Genomic DNA, 17409 nt, shown 5'->3' on the forward strand with positions numbered 1-17409 from the left:
GTGATCTGAAAAGGACAATGAAAACAAAGTACCTGTTTTATTTTCACTCTTTTGATTGCAAACAAAAGATCTGACCTAAGCTCCGGTAAGGAAATACGGTAGGATGTGATAGTTGATTTTCACTATACAACTAATGTCATATGGGAACCAGCAGAGAAGTTCAGTAGCATAAGCCTTAATAGCCCCCTTAAAAAATGAACCAGGCCGTTATTTTGGATTCAAGAAACTGCTAGATACTTTTCGCAACAAAATTTGGTGCTCTATAATTAATGGACACAGCTACAGCTACCCTCTACCTGTCCACATCTTTCCCTTCTGCTACCAGTTTACAATTTTTTTTCTGCTCCTTTATTCACTTTCCATAGGAGTATCTAATTGGTGTTGACTTTTTTGAGCACTACCGTACAAGCCATGGTTGCAGAGTCAGGCAGGGATCCCGTCCTGGTCCAAGCAGCTTTGGCTAGGGAGGGGACTGAGTTGGGTTGGAGTCGGGTGGAGCAAATGGGAAGGAGCAGTTGCAGGCAAGGTAATTTTCCTTAGAATAGGGTTAGGTGAAGCACCTGCCTCTAATACACCAGCATTGTGGACTAGCAATTGAAACTGCCCCCAGAAAGCAGAACAAATAGCAAGTGCTAATGGTGTTCCGAGAAAAGAAAGATCACCATGGGCCAGGGTGTGCTAATTATATGCTATAGGAGCCTGCAATTATAAACCCATAGATATGCAAATAAACGCTGATGGCTCAGCACTGGAGACTACAAAGCCATTTATCTATGGCCCCTGATAAGTGGACAGCAAGATAAATGATTTGTTTATAAATTCACTTAAGAGATTGCACTAATATCTCTAACTATCTTTCCCCCCTTCTGGGGGCATCCGCAAAATGAAGAGAGCCAGTAGGTACCTTGGATTGGATTTCCATATTCATTACCTTCTGACCTAGGCTGCTCTGGAGGTTTGCAATGGGATAAACAGGCCCTTTCAATTGTGTCTGGCTGATTCATACTGCCGAGAGTCATTTCCCTGTGACACTTCTTTACTGCGTACATTGGAAGTGATGGTGACATCTGTTCTTGCCACCCAGATCCCCGTGACAGCTCATAAATTGGCATTTCTTGTCTGTCTGGCAGAGAGGTCACAGAGAATATAACTGCAGGGAAATACTAAGAATGCTGTCTGCTGGCATTAGGCTTTATGGAACTGAAGGCTGAGAAGCCTTTGAGGGGCCCCGAGCTTGTGGGGTGACTCTCACAGGAAGTGAGAGCAGGCACTGCTGTGGCCAGACTTGCACATACATGAAGCCCATCCCTCTGAGAGTTGATAAACTGTGCACACCAAGTATTTAAAGCTGTCAGTTCCTAGTATTGAAATAAAGAAGTAATTTGAGATCATTAAACATTTTTTTAAAAAAGAAAAAGACCTGTCAGTTCCTGACAGTTTTGGAGTTTCTGTCCTTCTGTCATCTAAGCTGTAGTTAATGATGGTCTAAAAATTTTAAACCTAGTTAGGCGATTCAGAATAACTTAGGGCTTCTTGAAAATGCCAGAAGTCTTTTTTTCATTTCTCTCAGTGGAGAATGTTTATAAAAAACTCTGTATCGGGCTTCCCTCGTGGCGCAGTGGTTGAGAATCTGCCTGCCAATGCAGGAGACACGGGTTCGAGCCCTGGTCTGGGAAGATCCCACATGCCACGGAGCAACTGGGCCCGTGAGCCACAATTACTGAGCCTGCGCGTCTGGAGCCTGTGCTCCGCAACAAGAGAGGCCGCGACAGTGAGAGGCCCGCGCACCGCGATGAAGAGTGGCCCCCGCTTGCCGCAACTAGAGAAAGCCCTCGCACAGAAACGAAGACCCAACACAGCCAAAAATAAATATAAAAATAAATAAATAAATAAATAATTTTAAAAAAACAAACAAAACAAACAAACAAAAAAAAAAAACTCTGTATCTATACCTATAGATATACATCTCCATCCATTCATTCAAAGAGACATTTCTGAAGTACCTACTATGTGCCATTCCCTATGTTCAGACAGTAGTAGTAGTTACTGGATATTTTACTGTGGCTGTTATAGTACGTAACACATAATAGAATTCTAGGACTGTAATAAAGCTAGCACAGAAACCTTCAAATGTGAACCTCATTTTTATGTCACGTAAAAGGAGATTCTCGCTGATATTTTTAATTTAGTTGTTTGGTTGCATGAGGACTTTGTCAGTGTTTCAAGAAGTCTTTGCCAAGCCTGTCAAGTGTTTTGTTATGTTTTGGTGTTTTTTCATCTACCCATCTTCTGAGATATCAAGTGTTCTCACAGTCAAGAAAAGAAACTGGATTTGATAGGTCTACTCTTTAGCCAGTGACTGTACAAAATAACATGCAAAAAAACAGAAAAGGAATCAAAGCTGAGTGATAGGTAAAAATAAGCCTGCAATATGAGTAGCTGTATCTCTTTTGATTGACTTTGATAAAACTTTGAATCAAGAGTAATTAAGCTTAGGCAAGGAATCAATCCACTGTGAAACAATCTGGAAGTGACTTTCTAAAATCCAAGATATTTAAGCCTGCCCCAAACAGCAAATCTTCTAAATATGTGAGTTGTGAAATAATATTATGGTCATAAAATGGTTCCAAAAAATATAGGTAAAAGGCTCACGAGTTCAGCACTGAATAGTGTGCTGGGCCTCATTTTTTTTTTTTTGTCTTGAATTTATTGTAGAGTTCAGAGACTAAAATGTTTTCCCTAATTTAGATGAGTACAATACAGGTAGGATTTTTTTTTTTCTTAAGGTATGTATGTATTAGCCAGCTTTGATTCTGATAATTTGTCTCAAAATATAGTGCTACTAAGGTAAAAAGACTAGAAGAAAATTGGTAACATCATTTTCTTGGTCTGTGGAGACAACATCAGACTGAGAAAATTGAATAAGCTCTTTAGGCAGAAAGTACAATGTTACTGAAATGACATCACCATGACAATGTTTTATGGCCTCAAGGAAGTCATTGATTCCTTTATTCTTAGGCCCCTGTGCTGGCAGTTTAGATCAGCTACCATTTTTTTTTTTTAACATCTTTATTGGAGCATAATTGCTTTACAATGGTGTGTTAGTTTCTGCTTTATAGCAAAGCTCATCAGCTATACAAATACATACATCCCCATATCTCCTCCCTCTTTCTTCTCCCTCCCACCCTCCCTATCCCACCCCTCTAGGTGGTCACGAAGCACCGAGCTGGTCTCCCTGTGCTATGTGGCTGCTTCCCACTAGCTAGCTATTTTACATTTGGTAGTGTATATATAAGTCCATGCCACTCTCTCACTTCATCCCAGCTTACCCTTCCCCCTCTCTGTGTCCTCAAGTCCATTCTCTACATCTTTATTCCCGTCCTGCCCCTAGCTTCTTAAGAATCATTTTTTTTAAATTTTTTTTTTAGATTCCATATGTATGTGTTAGCATACGGTATTTGTTTTTCTCTTTCTGACTTACTTCACTCTGTATGACGGACTCTAGGTCCATCCACCTCGCTACAAATAACTCAATTTCATTTCTTTTTATGGCTGAGTAATATTCCACTGTACATATGTGCCACATCTTCTTTATCCATTCATCTGTCGATGGACACTTCAGCTACCATTTTATATATGTATTTTTTTTTTAATAAAGATGCAGTGGGTTCCCTAAACAGCCAGGGGTTCTAAATTATACAATCAGAAAATAACATTCTTTAAATTTTTCTCTGTACAAACAAAGTGTTATTTGGACTTCTGATAGAGTTAAATGTATTAGCACCTTATGGTAGGCCCTATCTGTAGCTATTTCTTTGTATTAGATGATCAGTCTTACATTTTGCAGGAGTATATCTGTTAATATGACGTCCTATTTATATAACAAAAAAATTACACTCGCTGAAACAAGATAGTTTATTTTTATACACAGAAGATATCCAGAGTAGGTAGTCCAGAGTTGGTATAGTATCACTCCACGTCATCAGTGACACAAGCTCTACCATTATGCTCTACAATCTGTATTGTTTGCCTTCATTCTCAAGGTTGCTTCGTGGTCCAGTGTGACTGTTGAAGCTCCAACCATCATATCTGGGTTCCAGGTCAGCAGAGGGAGGACGTGGGAGAGAGTAAAATTGCAGGGGTTTCAGCTAAATTAGCTTCCCTTTAAGCAGCCATCTCAGGAGTCCCACAACCACATCCATCTATAAGGCTGAGAAATAAAGTCTTTATTACAGGAAAAGTGCCCAACGAAAAAGTTGATATCTATTAATAAGAAAAAAGGATAAGAAATAAGAAATAGGAAAAATTAATGTTTGGGGAGCAATCCAGCCATCTCTGCCACAGTGGCTCTATTTCAGCGTGGAAAAATTGGAGAATAATAGCAGGTCCTCCTGTGATAACCTACCCAGAATAATTCCTATAGAGCTCATGCATGCCTCTTCATTTCTTATTTAATTCATATTTATGCAGCCTATTAATACAAAGCTTTTTCCAAGCTGAATTTTTGTGTAGACAACACATTTTAGGTACAAATAAGACTGTGATCTCCCAAGGCAACTTTAACCAGAATCATGAGTCTTTCTGTCTCTAAAACTATGGGAAATGTACATTCATCTTCATAAAGCTGATTATGTCAACAAAGCAAAAACAGACCTCCTCCCCCCAAATCAAACAGTAGTCAATCTATTTTAAAAGATGTATTTCAGTGGCTAACTAAAAGTATCTTTCCTTTTACATTACTTCCCACAGTGTGAATTACTTATAAAAACTGATTTAAAAAAAAAAAAAAAACTTTTTAAGAATGATTTTGCAGCTGCCTTTTTTAAGGGCTGGTGTTTACCGTTATAAATTATGTGTATGTATAATTGATAAACAGAAATTTACAAGCTTACTAGATTTTTTAAAAAATGGAGCACTTGTCTTCCCTAAGAATAGATTCCCTAATATAAGAAAAATGTCTGGCTCTTTTATTTAAAAAACCTTTAATTCTTCTTGTAAATGTTACAGAGTTAGCCACTGGGATAGAACAAGCCAACTCCATTGTAAAGTACTTCATTTTACCGCTGAGATAGTTATTCTGGAGGACAAAATAGGCCTCCGGATTCCCCCTACCTACTCCTCAGCCCTTCTACTGTGTTATACAAAATAAACAGATCAAGGAATCTCTTTCCATGTGGTGGAAAGCTTTGTGTTAGAGAAGAATCCAAGTCTCTAGACAGTATGTCTAAGCCATGACTGGCCACAGTAATATTATAAAAGGTAGTTTGTTTTTAATGCTTTGTTTATCCTCTTTTCTTCCCTGTTCTCCATCCTCAGTCAGTTCAGGAAGCATTGACTGAGCACCTATTATACATTAGGGGCCATGTTGGGGGCTAGGGCTACAGAAACACAGACTGTGCCCTCACTGAGTTCACCACCTGCGCTTCCTGTGCCTTTGCTCAGGCACGTGGCCACCACTTCCTGCCTCTGGTGTCTTGTGGCCCCTAGGGGTGCTATCTGCCTCCCCTGGGTATGACCTCGTGGGTATCGCCCGGTTTCCTGACATGCTCCTTACCTTCCCGGCTAAGCCTACCCTTCCTGGGTCCATGGCCCAGACTGCCAGTAGTACTTCCATTTAAGTTCCGATCTTTCCATTCTTACCTTAATGGAAAGATATTGGTAGTAATTTCAGACCATGTGTTTAAAAAGTGGGGAATAGAGTTGTGAAAAAAATTTTTTTAATAACCAAGGACTTTGTTTTTACATGGATCTTTGACCAAAAATTGTAGAAAATTTTACCCAGTCATACTATGCATGTTTGTAAATAGCAGCTATAAAAATGTTGCTATTTTAGATAATGTTACAGTATCCCTAGATGAATTCACTTAATAGAAATTTTACTAAAATGATTATCCTCTTTGTAGAAAACTTTCTGAAGTAAATTATTGGGGGACAAACTATGAATAAATATATGGAGGAACCACTCAGGTCATATAACCTATTAGATTCCTGGGTAAGGCCAACCCCCACAAGGCACCAAAAAAAAAAAAAGCAATATAAATGTGGGGAGTTGTATTCATTTATTCATTCATACATGCAGTCAACAAATAGTTAATAGAATATGTACTGTGTGCCAGACTCTATTTTAAGTGGTTAACAAAATAAACGTAGTCTCTCTCCTCATAGAACTTATGGTGTAGTGAGAGTGACAATAAAAATTTAAAATAAACAAAAAAATTATTTCATGCCGAGAAAAAATATTGTGAAGTATGAATAGGTGCTGTGAAAAATAACAGGGTGTCCTGGCCAAAGTGGTCAGGGAAGGTCTCTGTGAAGTTCACATTTAAGATGAGATTCAACAAGGTGGGAAAGTCGGGGGTTGGGGGCAGGTGGTGGGATGAACTGGGAGATTAGGATTGACATGTATACACTAATATGTATAAAATGGATAACTAACAAGAACCTGCTGTATAAAAAATAAATTAAGAAAAAAAAAAAAATGATGAGATTCAAGTTTAAGAAGGAGCCATGCCAGAGAATCCCAAAGTCTGGCATTTCAGACTGGCTTATCCAAAAAGATACAGCATTTAAAGGATGATTATGACTCTACCGAGGTATCTGACACATGGATTTTAGTCATGCCACATGTCAGCCAAAGTACTAATTCCTAAGCAGAGAACCTGTTTCCTAAAGAGACTCTTAACTCAGGCCTGATGAAGCCCATGGCATGTTTGGGTTGTTCACTTTTGAGTATGGTGAAGTGCTGCTCGTTGCACAGTTGTTTAGTGTGTGTGCTAACCACGCGTCTCTTGTTCTGCCTCTTGTATCACCAGGCCTCCGGAACCTGTTTACAGCACTGTGAACAAACTGTGCGATAAGCCTGCTTCTCCCAGGCACTATTCCCCTGTTGAGTGTGACAAAAGCTTCCTTCTCTCAGCTCCCTACCCCCACTACCACCTAGGCCTGCTCCCTGACTCTGAGATGACCAGGTACTGCATGCACTTCCTCACTTCATCTTCTCGAACTGCATGTGCTTCCACAAGGGTGAGTGGGTAGAATCCACCTCTGCTCACTTCTCTTGCGCTCTACATCTTCCTCAGGGTGGAAAGATGTTCTGCTTCCTTGGGGCAATGGGAGAAATTAAGAACATTGACTTTGTTTTTCTCGTGTGATCACAGAGCACTTACACATGATCACATGATGCTCTAAATGTTCTTGATTCCCATGCATTTTTAGAAAGGTATTATATTTTTCCAGAAGAATTAATTCTGAAATTGAATTAGCACTATTTTCCTCATACAGAAGGATGAAAGAGAACATTTATTGAATACCTTTTTGATTAATACATTTTGAATAATAATACAAACACATAACAGCCTAAGAAGTAGATACTATTACTGCCGTTTAATATTTTAACTAAATTATTAAATTAATACCACCATTTAACTGACTCCTTGAGGCACTAAACAATTCATCCAAAACTACAGAACTAGTTGGTTCTAACTAACCACAAAGAATATAATCTTCACCTTTACAGTGTGTTAACATCTGTTATCTTATTTAGTTACTCCCATTTTATATAAGAAAACTGAAGTTCAGAGAAGTTAAGGCAGTTCCCTCAGTATGATATTGCCAACAACTGTGGAGTCCAGATTTGTTCTTAGAACGTTTTGAGTTTTTCCACAATTTGTAAACAAATTGTCCTAAGTCTAAAGGTTGGACATAATTCTGCATTATAATTCTAAAGCATGTGTATGACAAATAATAAAACCCTATCTTCCTGTAGCAGCCAGTCAGAGAGAGAGAAAGAAAAAGAGAATACAATGTTCCATAAGGTAGTTCCAATTTAGTTTAAAGTGGGGAGATCTCAACTGTGATGCTTCTACATATAATGGGGTGCTAATATTGTTATGTTTTCAGACAGAATATCTTCATATGTCTTCATAATATTATTAGGACTGAGCAAATACAGATTCTAGAGTGATTCATAGTGAAGAGGGTCTCCTTAGAACATCACCTCTGTCTTTGGAGATTTTCAAAGAATAAGCTTAGAAGTCAATTATTTGCCTCTCTAGGGGAGTTAAATAACAAATTTTAAGTTACAGCTAACATTTCTAGAAATAAATGAGAAACATATTTTTGGTTATGTAATCAGCTGGGGCATTTTCACTAATTTGCAACAGGTAAAGCCTAATAGCTTTGCTTGTTTTAAAATTCTTTATAAATATTCATTAAATCCTCCTATACTTTTAACAAATTATAAAAACTTTTTCTTGGTACAGTGAACTATACAATTTTGAAGCTAAGAGGGCAAAGTCACCACAGCCAGAGGGAAGTGAGAAGGAACACACACACCTACAATAACGACTTTCTAGTAATTATGCATCTATAAATAGTCAGCTACATAAAGGCAGCTAACATTTATTGAGCTCTTCCTGTGTGCCAGGCGTGTTGTTAAGCACTTCTTACAAATTATTTCTCCTAACCCTGACCATCACCTTATGAGGTAGATGTTATCATTATGGTTGCTTTACAAATACAGAAATCGAGGCTTGAAAAGTTACCTGACATGCCCACGATCATCCACCACTAAGTGGCAGGGCTGGGATTCAAACCCAGGTGACCATTAGCACCTGCATCGGCATCGTCATGATGGCCCAGACGTCTTTGCTTGCTGGAAAAACTCTCCACCCATTTCTCTTTGTCTTTCCTTTCTCTATTTTTATCCTGCCTGCTCATCTCCCTTCTTCTGGCTCAGTGTCAATGAATCTTTTTTTTTTTTTAACCCGTGTTCTTTTTTGATGAACACAAAGATTACATTCCTTGCCTCCCACTGGGGATTGTGATGCATCCCTTCCTAAAAACTCACCAATAAGTGGATGACAGAATCTACCTTTTGTATGGACCCACCAGATATGATTCTTCTCCATTTACTTTCTGTAATCTGTATTATGAAAACCACAGGGGTTTTTTCCCCAAATTTAAAAAAAAATTACAGTATAATGTTGAATATGTGTTTTTCGTATTGCACACCCTCAGCAGTCCTGATATGCACCGGTCCCCACGCTCACCCTTCATCTTCCCTTTGGGAATTCTATTTTCTATTTATTCTCATTCTGTCCTCGTCTTTTTCCCTATTCTTTCCTTTCTTTTTCCATACTTTTTCATAGTTATTTCTAGAAAAAAGTCATACATACACAGACACACCCATTTTAGTGGCATTGCCACCAATACACTGATACTGAAATTCTTGATTTCTCCCCCACTTTGTTCCCCTTCCACACTTGTCCAACTCAGTCAATGGCACATATATTTACTCCACTGCCCAAGCCAAAACTTGAAAATCGCACTTCACACTTTGTTTTCCCTCACACCCATCATTCAGTCTGTCTTCAAGTCCTGTTGATGCTACCTCTGAAATATATCTCAAATCTATTAAATCTCCTCTACTTCTTTTTCCACCGCTTTAATCCAAGCCTCCATCATCTTCCACCTATAATAGTCTCCTAATTGGTCTCACCCCTTCCACTTTTGTCCTCTTTTAGTCTCAGTGCAGCCAAAGTGATCTGTTAAAAACACAGATCAGATCTCTCTCTCTCCTTTGCATTAGGATAAAATGCAAAGTCATTAACATGGCACCCAGGCTGTGCATGATCAAGCCGCTGCCTGCCTCTTAAACGTCTCATGTCTCTCTTCCCTTTGCCGAACACACTGTTCACAACAGCCTTCCTTTTCTTCACAAAATGCACTGAATCTCTTCCTGTCTCAAGCGCTTCACACATGCTCATTCCTCAAACTGAAAAGCCCTTCCTACACTTTGCCTGATTAACTTCTGGTCATCTTAGGTCTAAGTTTAACTTGTACTTCCACAGAGAAGCTCCTTGAAAAAGGAAATCAGGTCCTCTACTCTATTCTCTCTCTCTCTTTTTTCCCATATGACTCAAGCAATTTATAATTGTACATTTATGTGATTTTTAAACCAAATGCCTATCTCACACTCTGTGCTGCAAGGTCAATGAGTGAAACTCTGTCTATTTTGTTCACTGCTATATCCCTAACACTTAGCCCAGTGCTGGCACAGCAGGAGCTGAGAGTTACTGAGTGCCTAATTAACATGGAAATAAGATCTGAAGACAAGCAAACAGATACCTGTTTCAGGAATAGGTCATGGCTCAAGCTGTGCTTTACCCATTTTTTTTACCTCCATGAATGAATGAATCCATGCATGGAAACAAATAACAATAGACTAGAACTAATTTTGTGTATTTCACTTTCACCTTCAATTTTCTTGACGGTCAGTGTCTACATTACAGATTGATTAGGTAGCTCTCAGTTCTGCATGAAGACTGGGCAATTCCTTTCAGGGATTATTTACTTCCTCTCCAATGGGAAATACCTCTCTCAGCAGATGTTTCTTGAAATACAGCCAGTAATTCAGGGGACAAGTTCAAAGATTCTAGTTCCATTTATGACACCATCACTTGCTTTTTCCACTGTGACCTTGAATAGCTTAGAGAATATCAGAGGTAGGTGAGAACTGAGAGTTAGATAGACAAGCCCTTATCCAACTCTGTTAATGATGAGGAACCCAATCCATTGTCTTCATGGGTCCACATCTTACTTCTTACTCATGGTAAAATAAAAGTATTTAGGGATCTGTTGCCCTACAAAGAATATTACAAGAAAATATCAATTCATTCGACCAAGATTTATCAAGCACTGACAAAGTGCAAAATATTATACTAAGGACAACTTTTTACAAATATGTAAATTGAAGAGGCCAACCAAAAATGTTGAAGAAATGCCTAATCTTTAAGTTGCAGTATGTGTTAATATATATTTTTCAGGGCCTTTGAGAAATTCCCACAGTCTATTTCAGAAGTATGCCCGTATTGATATAGTAATCACAGTCTCAGATGATGATGTAAGCTAGTTCTGTGAAAGTTAGCCCGTGAACCACGCTTCCCTGTGTACCAGTTAATCTCTAATCAGCATTCAGAAAAATGGAGGTAAGTCAGCAAAAGCAAGGAGTCAGTCGTCTGTATTCTCTGCCTTTTGAATACCCAAGTTCTCAGCTCTTTGAACTGATAGCAAATATCCAGGGATGAATTAATTGTATACACAATTTACTTCTATAACATCATCTAAAAGAAAACAGAGAAGTTATAAGTTTTCCTTAGCAAAGCACTTTAAATTACTTGGCAAAGTGTCAGCTCCTAAGGCTGCAGATTATGTTTAGAGTAATTGACTTTTCAGATCTTGCAAAAGCAAGAAATGGGCAGAGCCTGGAATAAAACTAAAATTTGGACTCTATGAAAAACAAATGGGATTGCTGTGAGGCTCCTGCTTATCCAGTATATCTTTTTCTTTTAAAAAAAGAAAAAAAAAAGATGTAGTTTTTGATGTTGTAATTGGTTTTTCTACTTTGGGAAAATGGTAAGTTATTCAGCTTTTAATATTCCTGGGGCAAGGAATATCATATTCTTGCCTGCTTTCTCGACATACGGCATATTTTCATTCGTCCTTTTACATAATTGGTCCTAATTATTGTTTTGTCGTTGATAAACAGAGACTGAGATAAACCAGATGAAGGCTAATTAAAATATGTGGGCAGATTTGGGATAGGAAATGGACTCTGAAGTATTAGGTGATCATAAAACATCTTTACTCCTTGAAGAGATGTATTCATGGGACTTCTACTAGGTCACCAGAGATTAACCTGGATGCTAGGCATTCAAAGGTGAATAAGACATGGTCCTTCCCCTTAAGCAGTTCAACATGTAAATGAAGAATTCATGACTGTGCATTGTGATGTACATCTGCTAAAGGCCCCTGGTTTCTCCAGTGTACTTAGTCTCTAGGTAACTAAAAGCAGACTATTATAAGAGGTACCGATGGGAGCAAACATGCTCTCAGACTGTCCCTTCTGCGAAGGTGTGAACATACACATATACACAGGGATCTTCCCCACTCACACCTTATGGTATTCATTCCTAGTCATTTAGAAGAACCATTCTTCCTGGGAAACTTAACCTTATCTTTTCATAGGTCCATCTGCTAGACTAGTTTCTAACAATTTTCTACAGGGCTCAGAGTCCAGGTGCATAATTCACTCCTTGTGTAGAAATCAAAGTTGGCGGCCTCAAGCCATTCCTAGTTTGGGAACACAGAGCAAGATCTTTCTCTTACAAGATTTGAGCCGTATGGCAAAGTTATGGTGGCCTACCTTTGGCAAGCGTTCTCTTCTTATAAAATATTAGAAAATGTACCTATTAATGTTTTAACTGTCTCAAAGTCTATAAACCCAAAATCAAATATAACTTCTAGACATAATAATGCTATCATAAAAGTACACGTGCGTGTCTAAAGGTAAACAGAGGAGGAATTATGTAACTCAGCCTCTGCTTTTCTTAAAGTTTTCTCAAAGACACTGAGCTCGTCAGTCAGATGAGGGAAGAAGTGTGTTCCAAGTAAAAGGAATAGCACAGAGTTAAGCCTCATGATGTGTCAAAGCACAGGGCACTCTGGAACAACCAGTAGTTCTGTGTGGCTAAGGGTTATCGGGTGGGTGATAAGGTTAGAGGTACAGGCAGCTGCAGCTCATAGAGGCTGTTACTTGCCAAGCTGAAGATTTTGAATTTCATCCTGTAAGCAGCAAGGAGCTGTTGAGATTTGATGCTGAGCAAAGACATAATTCAATTTGTGTTTTTAGAAAGATCACTCTGTCTGCTGTGTGAGAAGAGTTTGAAGACAGGGAGACTAGTTAGCGTATCAAGTAGGGTTGAAATCATGAAGACCTAAACTGAAGCTATGGAGATGGAGAGATATAAATAGATACAGAATTAATTATCAAATAGATTGGGTGGTACTTAGTGATTGACTGATTCAAGGGGAAGACTTTTCTGGCTTGGAGTATTCGTGAGATGGTGATTGCATCGTCTCCCCTTGGAGACAGGGGGCACTCTTGTCTGCAATAAATATATTTAAACATAAAACTCGGTAGAGGGAAACTCAAGGAAGGAAAGGTAGGCAAAGTATATGAGGAGGTCTCTTGTTTGAAATGAAGGCAACCTGATGTTGTAGAGGAGCCGGGGATTGTGTCCAGACTCTCTAGGTTTGAGGCCTTCTTTTGGGCATTCACTCACCAGAAAAGGGGGAAATTAATCATAGCTGTGCTATTCTCCTCTTAGGACTGGTGTGAGGATCCAGGGAAATGGAGCAAGTGAATTTTCGTCTAGGCACTACCTACATTAGTCATTATTAATTGTTTTCATATGCTTATTCTGTTTTAAAGCCTTGAGCTCATGCATATTTATTTTTGGTGTTATCACGAATCAGGTGAAGAATATTTAGCAACACAGGTATATCCCCAGGGGCCAAAAGAAAGCTGTGGATGCTAATTTCTTCTATCATTCTTAGTGGCAGCATCCTCATCACCACAGGTAAAGTCATCTATCTTCCCTTTTATTATTGCATTTATAGTCTCCCCGTAAAAGGTGGCATATTTCTAAAGCCACATGCGACTTCACGCATGTATAATTTTCTTTTCTTAATCTACTCACATAGCAGTATTTCTAACCCGCACGTACCTTGTCAGGAACGTAGACAAAATGACAGCTAGAGCACGGATTAGTAGCCAGACACTTTCCGTATGTACCTTCTTGTTTCTAACAATCCCAACAACTCTGTGGAGGGTGAGTTTTGATGTAGCAAATGGAAGAGCCAGGACTCCAGCGAGGGCTTTCCCACGGCCAGGCTCCTGCTCTCAGGGAGCCTTAATCCCTCTCGCACTCACCACGGCTTCTCACTCAGGCCCCCGCGTCTTATGTCCACAGTGCCACAAATCTGTGGATCCTGAAAGCAATTCAAGCCTCGTTCACACGATGTAATCTGGGAAATGCACCATTAAAAGAAGAAAGAAGAGGCTTAACAAATCATTGACCTTCTTATGCCCTTAAAAGGCTGAGATAATCTGAAAGAGTTCTTAATTTCATTTTTAATTACAAACAGGAGAGGAAACCCTCCGGGCATGGCTCCTAAAGCCCGACTCCTTCCGGAGTTTATGCAGCAGCTTCTTCTTCAAAGGCCTTCGCTGCCTTTTTGAAGTAGGTGATCACTAAACCCAATTGGAATTAAGCAAACTAAGGAGAGATTAATGACTCCCACAAAGTCACAGAGGCGGCTCTTGCCACATTCCATTTTACAGCCTCTTCTCTGTGCAGTGTGATATATGCAAGGATTCACACCGAAAGAAACACCCCTTTCTTTAAAAGTAATGCATTTTCTATGTAGATCCTTTTTAAAAAACATGCCATTTACTGTTTCCCTTCACTTTTTTTCTTATATTAGGGAGGAGATGTTCTTTCATTAAGACTTCAAGAATTTTTTTAAAAGCACATTTCAAATTACATCGTATAGTGTAAAGGAGGAAGGAAGACCAGGGTACTTACCCTCTTCCTAAAACTCTCAATTACTCTTCACAACAACCCTAGTAGCTCCAGAGAGGGAGTCTCAGGAGAGCTGGGAAAGCGCCCGGATTGATCTTATTCCAAAATTCCTGTTCTGAGACATTCAAATAACTCTCTGTGATGTAACAATCTAAATTGACTCGACTTGCTGTTTTTAAAAAGCCAGATTACTTATCTACCTGAGATGTTATGAATATTTTCCCGCAGTTTTAGTATATTCTTTTTGTTTTGGGAGCAATCTTTGTATCTACTTTTGTAAATCATTGTATTATTGGGCAGCAATAAGAAACTGAAGAATAAGCATAATTTCAAAAGCATTTCTTTATGGGGGCAAAGTAGCTGTGAGAAAATGCTATGCAAAATCACTATAGCAACAAATTATAGGAACTCAGAAAGAATCAAGACAGTAACGTTAAACCATAACACCCACAGCATAGATACAAATTAAAACTGCTAAGTGTACTGAGTGCTTTTATATGCCAGGCACTTTCCCAAACTTTTATATGTACTAACTAATTTTATCCTCATGACAATCTCTGGGGTAGGTATGATTATTCCAGTTTTATAGAAAATTATGGTATGTATTTAACTAACAAATGGAAAAAGTGGGGTGAGATTGTTGAAACAATATATCAGGACATACTTAGACTATTAATTTCATTAGAGCGAGGGTTTTGTTGTTTTATTTCCTGTTGTATTCCCTGTGCCAAAAAGGATTTCTGGCATGCAGTCCTAATAGTAATAGTGGTGATGATGGTGATGAAGCGGAGGGAGGAGGAAGAGGAGAAGAAGGAGAAGAAGAAAACAATCACTACCATTTATATAATCTTATTACCTGCCAGGCTGCACTTTATACAAATTAGCTCATTAATCCACACAGCAATCCAAGAAGGCATGTGTTGTTTCCATTATCCCCATTTTGCAAGTGAAGAAACTGAGGTCTGGAGAGGTTAAGTGACCTAAGGTCACTTAGGATTAGGATAGGATTTGAATCTAGCAGGCTGGCACCAGAATCCGTTCTTTTCACATGTGCTCAATAAATATTTATTGAACGTTATTCTCATCACACATAATACTCCTCAAGCATTAAATTCTGAGAAAAAAAAGGATACATCATTTAACAATAGTCAAATTTTAATAGATAGGTGGATGGATAGATAATGAATATACGGTTAAGAATCTAGACTCTAGAATCAAAGTGTTAGGGTTTGAATCTTGCCTCCACAATTCCCTAATTATGTAAACTTGAGCAATTGACAACTACTCTGAGCTTCTGTATCCTCAATCTGTACAATAGCAATAATCGTGATATCCATTTCACGGCTTGCTGTAAGGATTTAATGAAGTGATACGTAAAGTGTGAAGAGCAGTGCCTGATAAATATGAACTTCCCTGTTAATGTTAGCTATTTATGTGTGTGTGTGTGTGTGTGTAAAATGACATATTATGACCCCCTACGTAGATACCTCAGGCTGAGGTGGGAATGTTCTTTATTAAAGAACAATTACGAGAGGCTGTTTTCATTCCTAGCCTGATGGTGAGTCCAGTGAATTGTAAAGGGAGATGAATGCTAGAGTTGGCAGTATAGGAGGAAGGGCTGTGCAAGACTGCTTACATTTATACGGAGATCTAAGTATTTCAGAATGTAGAATTTTGTTTTCATTAAAGGATCAAAACTTACCCCTCAAAGCAGAGAAAGTAAGCCTTCCATTTCCACTCTTTAATTCAGTTCTGTAGACCTTAAGCTCATATGAAGTTTAAAGGATCCCTCGAACAGGGTTTTTAAAGTCAGTAGGGATGTGTGTTCCACACTGAATACTAAAACCTAAGATCACTATATTCCAGAGAAAGTGAGTACATTAGAAAGTAAAGAGGAATTATGTGGTTTGCTTTAAGTGGGGGGAGGGTATACTGGGCTTAGCTAACCCAGCTAGAGCTTTTGTCTAAATTTAAGAAATGCTCCCCTTCTGCGTTGGGTCTTCGTTGCTGCACGCGGGCTTTCTCTAGTTGCGGTGAGCGGGGGCTACTCTTCGTTGCAGTGCGCGGGCTTCTCATTGCTGTGGCTTCTCTTGTTGTGGAGCACGGGGCTCTAGGCGCAGGGGCTTCAGTAGTTGTGGCCCACGGGCTTAGTTGCTCCACAGCATGTGGGATCTTCCCGGACCAGAGATCAAACCCGTGTCCCCTGCACTGGCAGGCAGACTTAACCACTTACCACCAGGGAAGTCCCGAAATGTTCCCCTTCTGGATGAAGGACAAAATGTGCCAGGGCCCCAATGTGACATGTAAAAGGAGTTCAGATCGGGTTTCAGCCCTAGCTCATTCCCTTGGTCAAGCGTTCTTGTGAACAACCTGCCTAACAGAATGGATTGGCCCAGACTGAGGACAGGGATGAGAATCGTATTTCTCTTTGTTATTTCCGTCTCTCTCAAATTTATTCTAATGTCCTGCTTCCTTTCGTATGCCTCTGGCATCATTACAAGGATATCACTCTGTCAACCCTATAGGTTTAAAAATAACTAGAGGCTAATACAAGTTCAGAGATGGAAGACACCCTAGAAACAATTTAGTCAAACTTGATATGCTCCACATGATGAAACTGCCACTCAGCCCACAAATATGTATTAAATGCCTATTATACGGTTAGTACTGCTGGGGATACACAGGCCAGCATGGTCAAAACACTAGTCTCAGGAGGTTTAGGGACCACTGGGCCCAGAGGGTTTATTTTGTGGATATAATTGACAGCCATTGGTAATGTAAAAAAAAATTATTACAGATTGTATTTTTCAAATATGTGTGAAATTTACTTAGCTTTCAGCCTTATTTATTCTGGATCCATTCTGATTTCTCCTAGATACCATATTTATAGGTTTGTGTTCATCGGTTTCTAGGCATTCAGACCTTTTTCATGTGAAATCTGAAGGTCAAGTGACAGACCAGATTTCCTTCCAGCTCTCCCCAC

General features: G+C 39.1%; 1 protein-coding gene across 17 annotated transcripts in view; it reads left to right on the forward strand.

Annotated features, from left to right (window-relative positions):
- DLG2 (discs large MAGUK scaffold protein 2) overlaps nucleotides 1-17409 on the forward strand; it is a 2039030-nt gene that overhangs the window by 1547392 nt on the left and 474229 nt on the right. For 13 of the 17 annotated variants that reach the window (XR_005020917.1, XM_036860586.1, XM_036860590.1 and 10 more), the window contains one exon: nucleotides 6813-6968. The exons of the other annotated variants lie outside the window; for them this stretch is intronic. Coding sequence is in view for 12 of the 13 variants with exons in the window: in XM_036860586.1 (XP_036716481.1) it covers nucleotides 6813-6968 (156 nt within the window). In the remaining variant the exon portion in view is untranslated. The remainder of the gene's footprint in view (nucleotides 1-6812; nucleotides 6969-17409) is intronic. 17 annotated transcript variants of the gene reach the window in all.

The sequence above is a fragment of the Balaenoptera musculus genome, chromosome 8 (genome assembly GCF_009873245.2).
Source record: "Balaenoptera musculus isolate JJ_BM4_2016_0621 chromosome 8, mBalMus1.pri.v3, whole genome shotgun sequence".
In the NCBI taxonomy this organism is placed as follows: domain Eukaryota; kingdom Metazoa; phylum Chordata; class Mammalia; order Artiodactyla; family Balaenopteridae; genus Balaenoptera; species Balaenoptera musculus.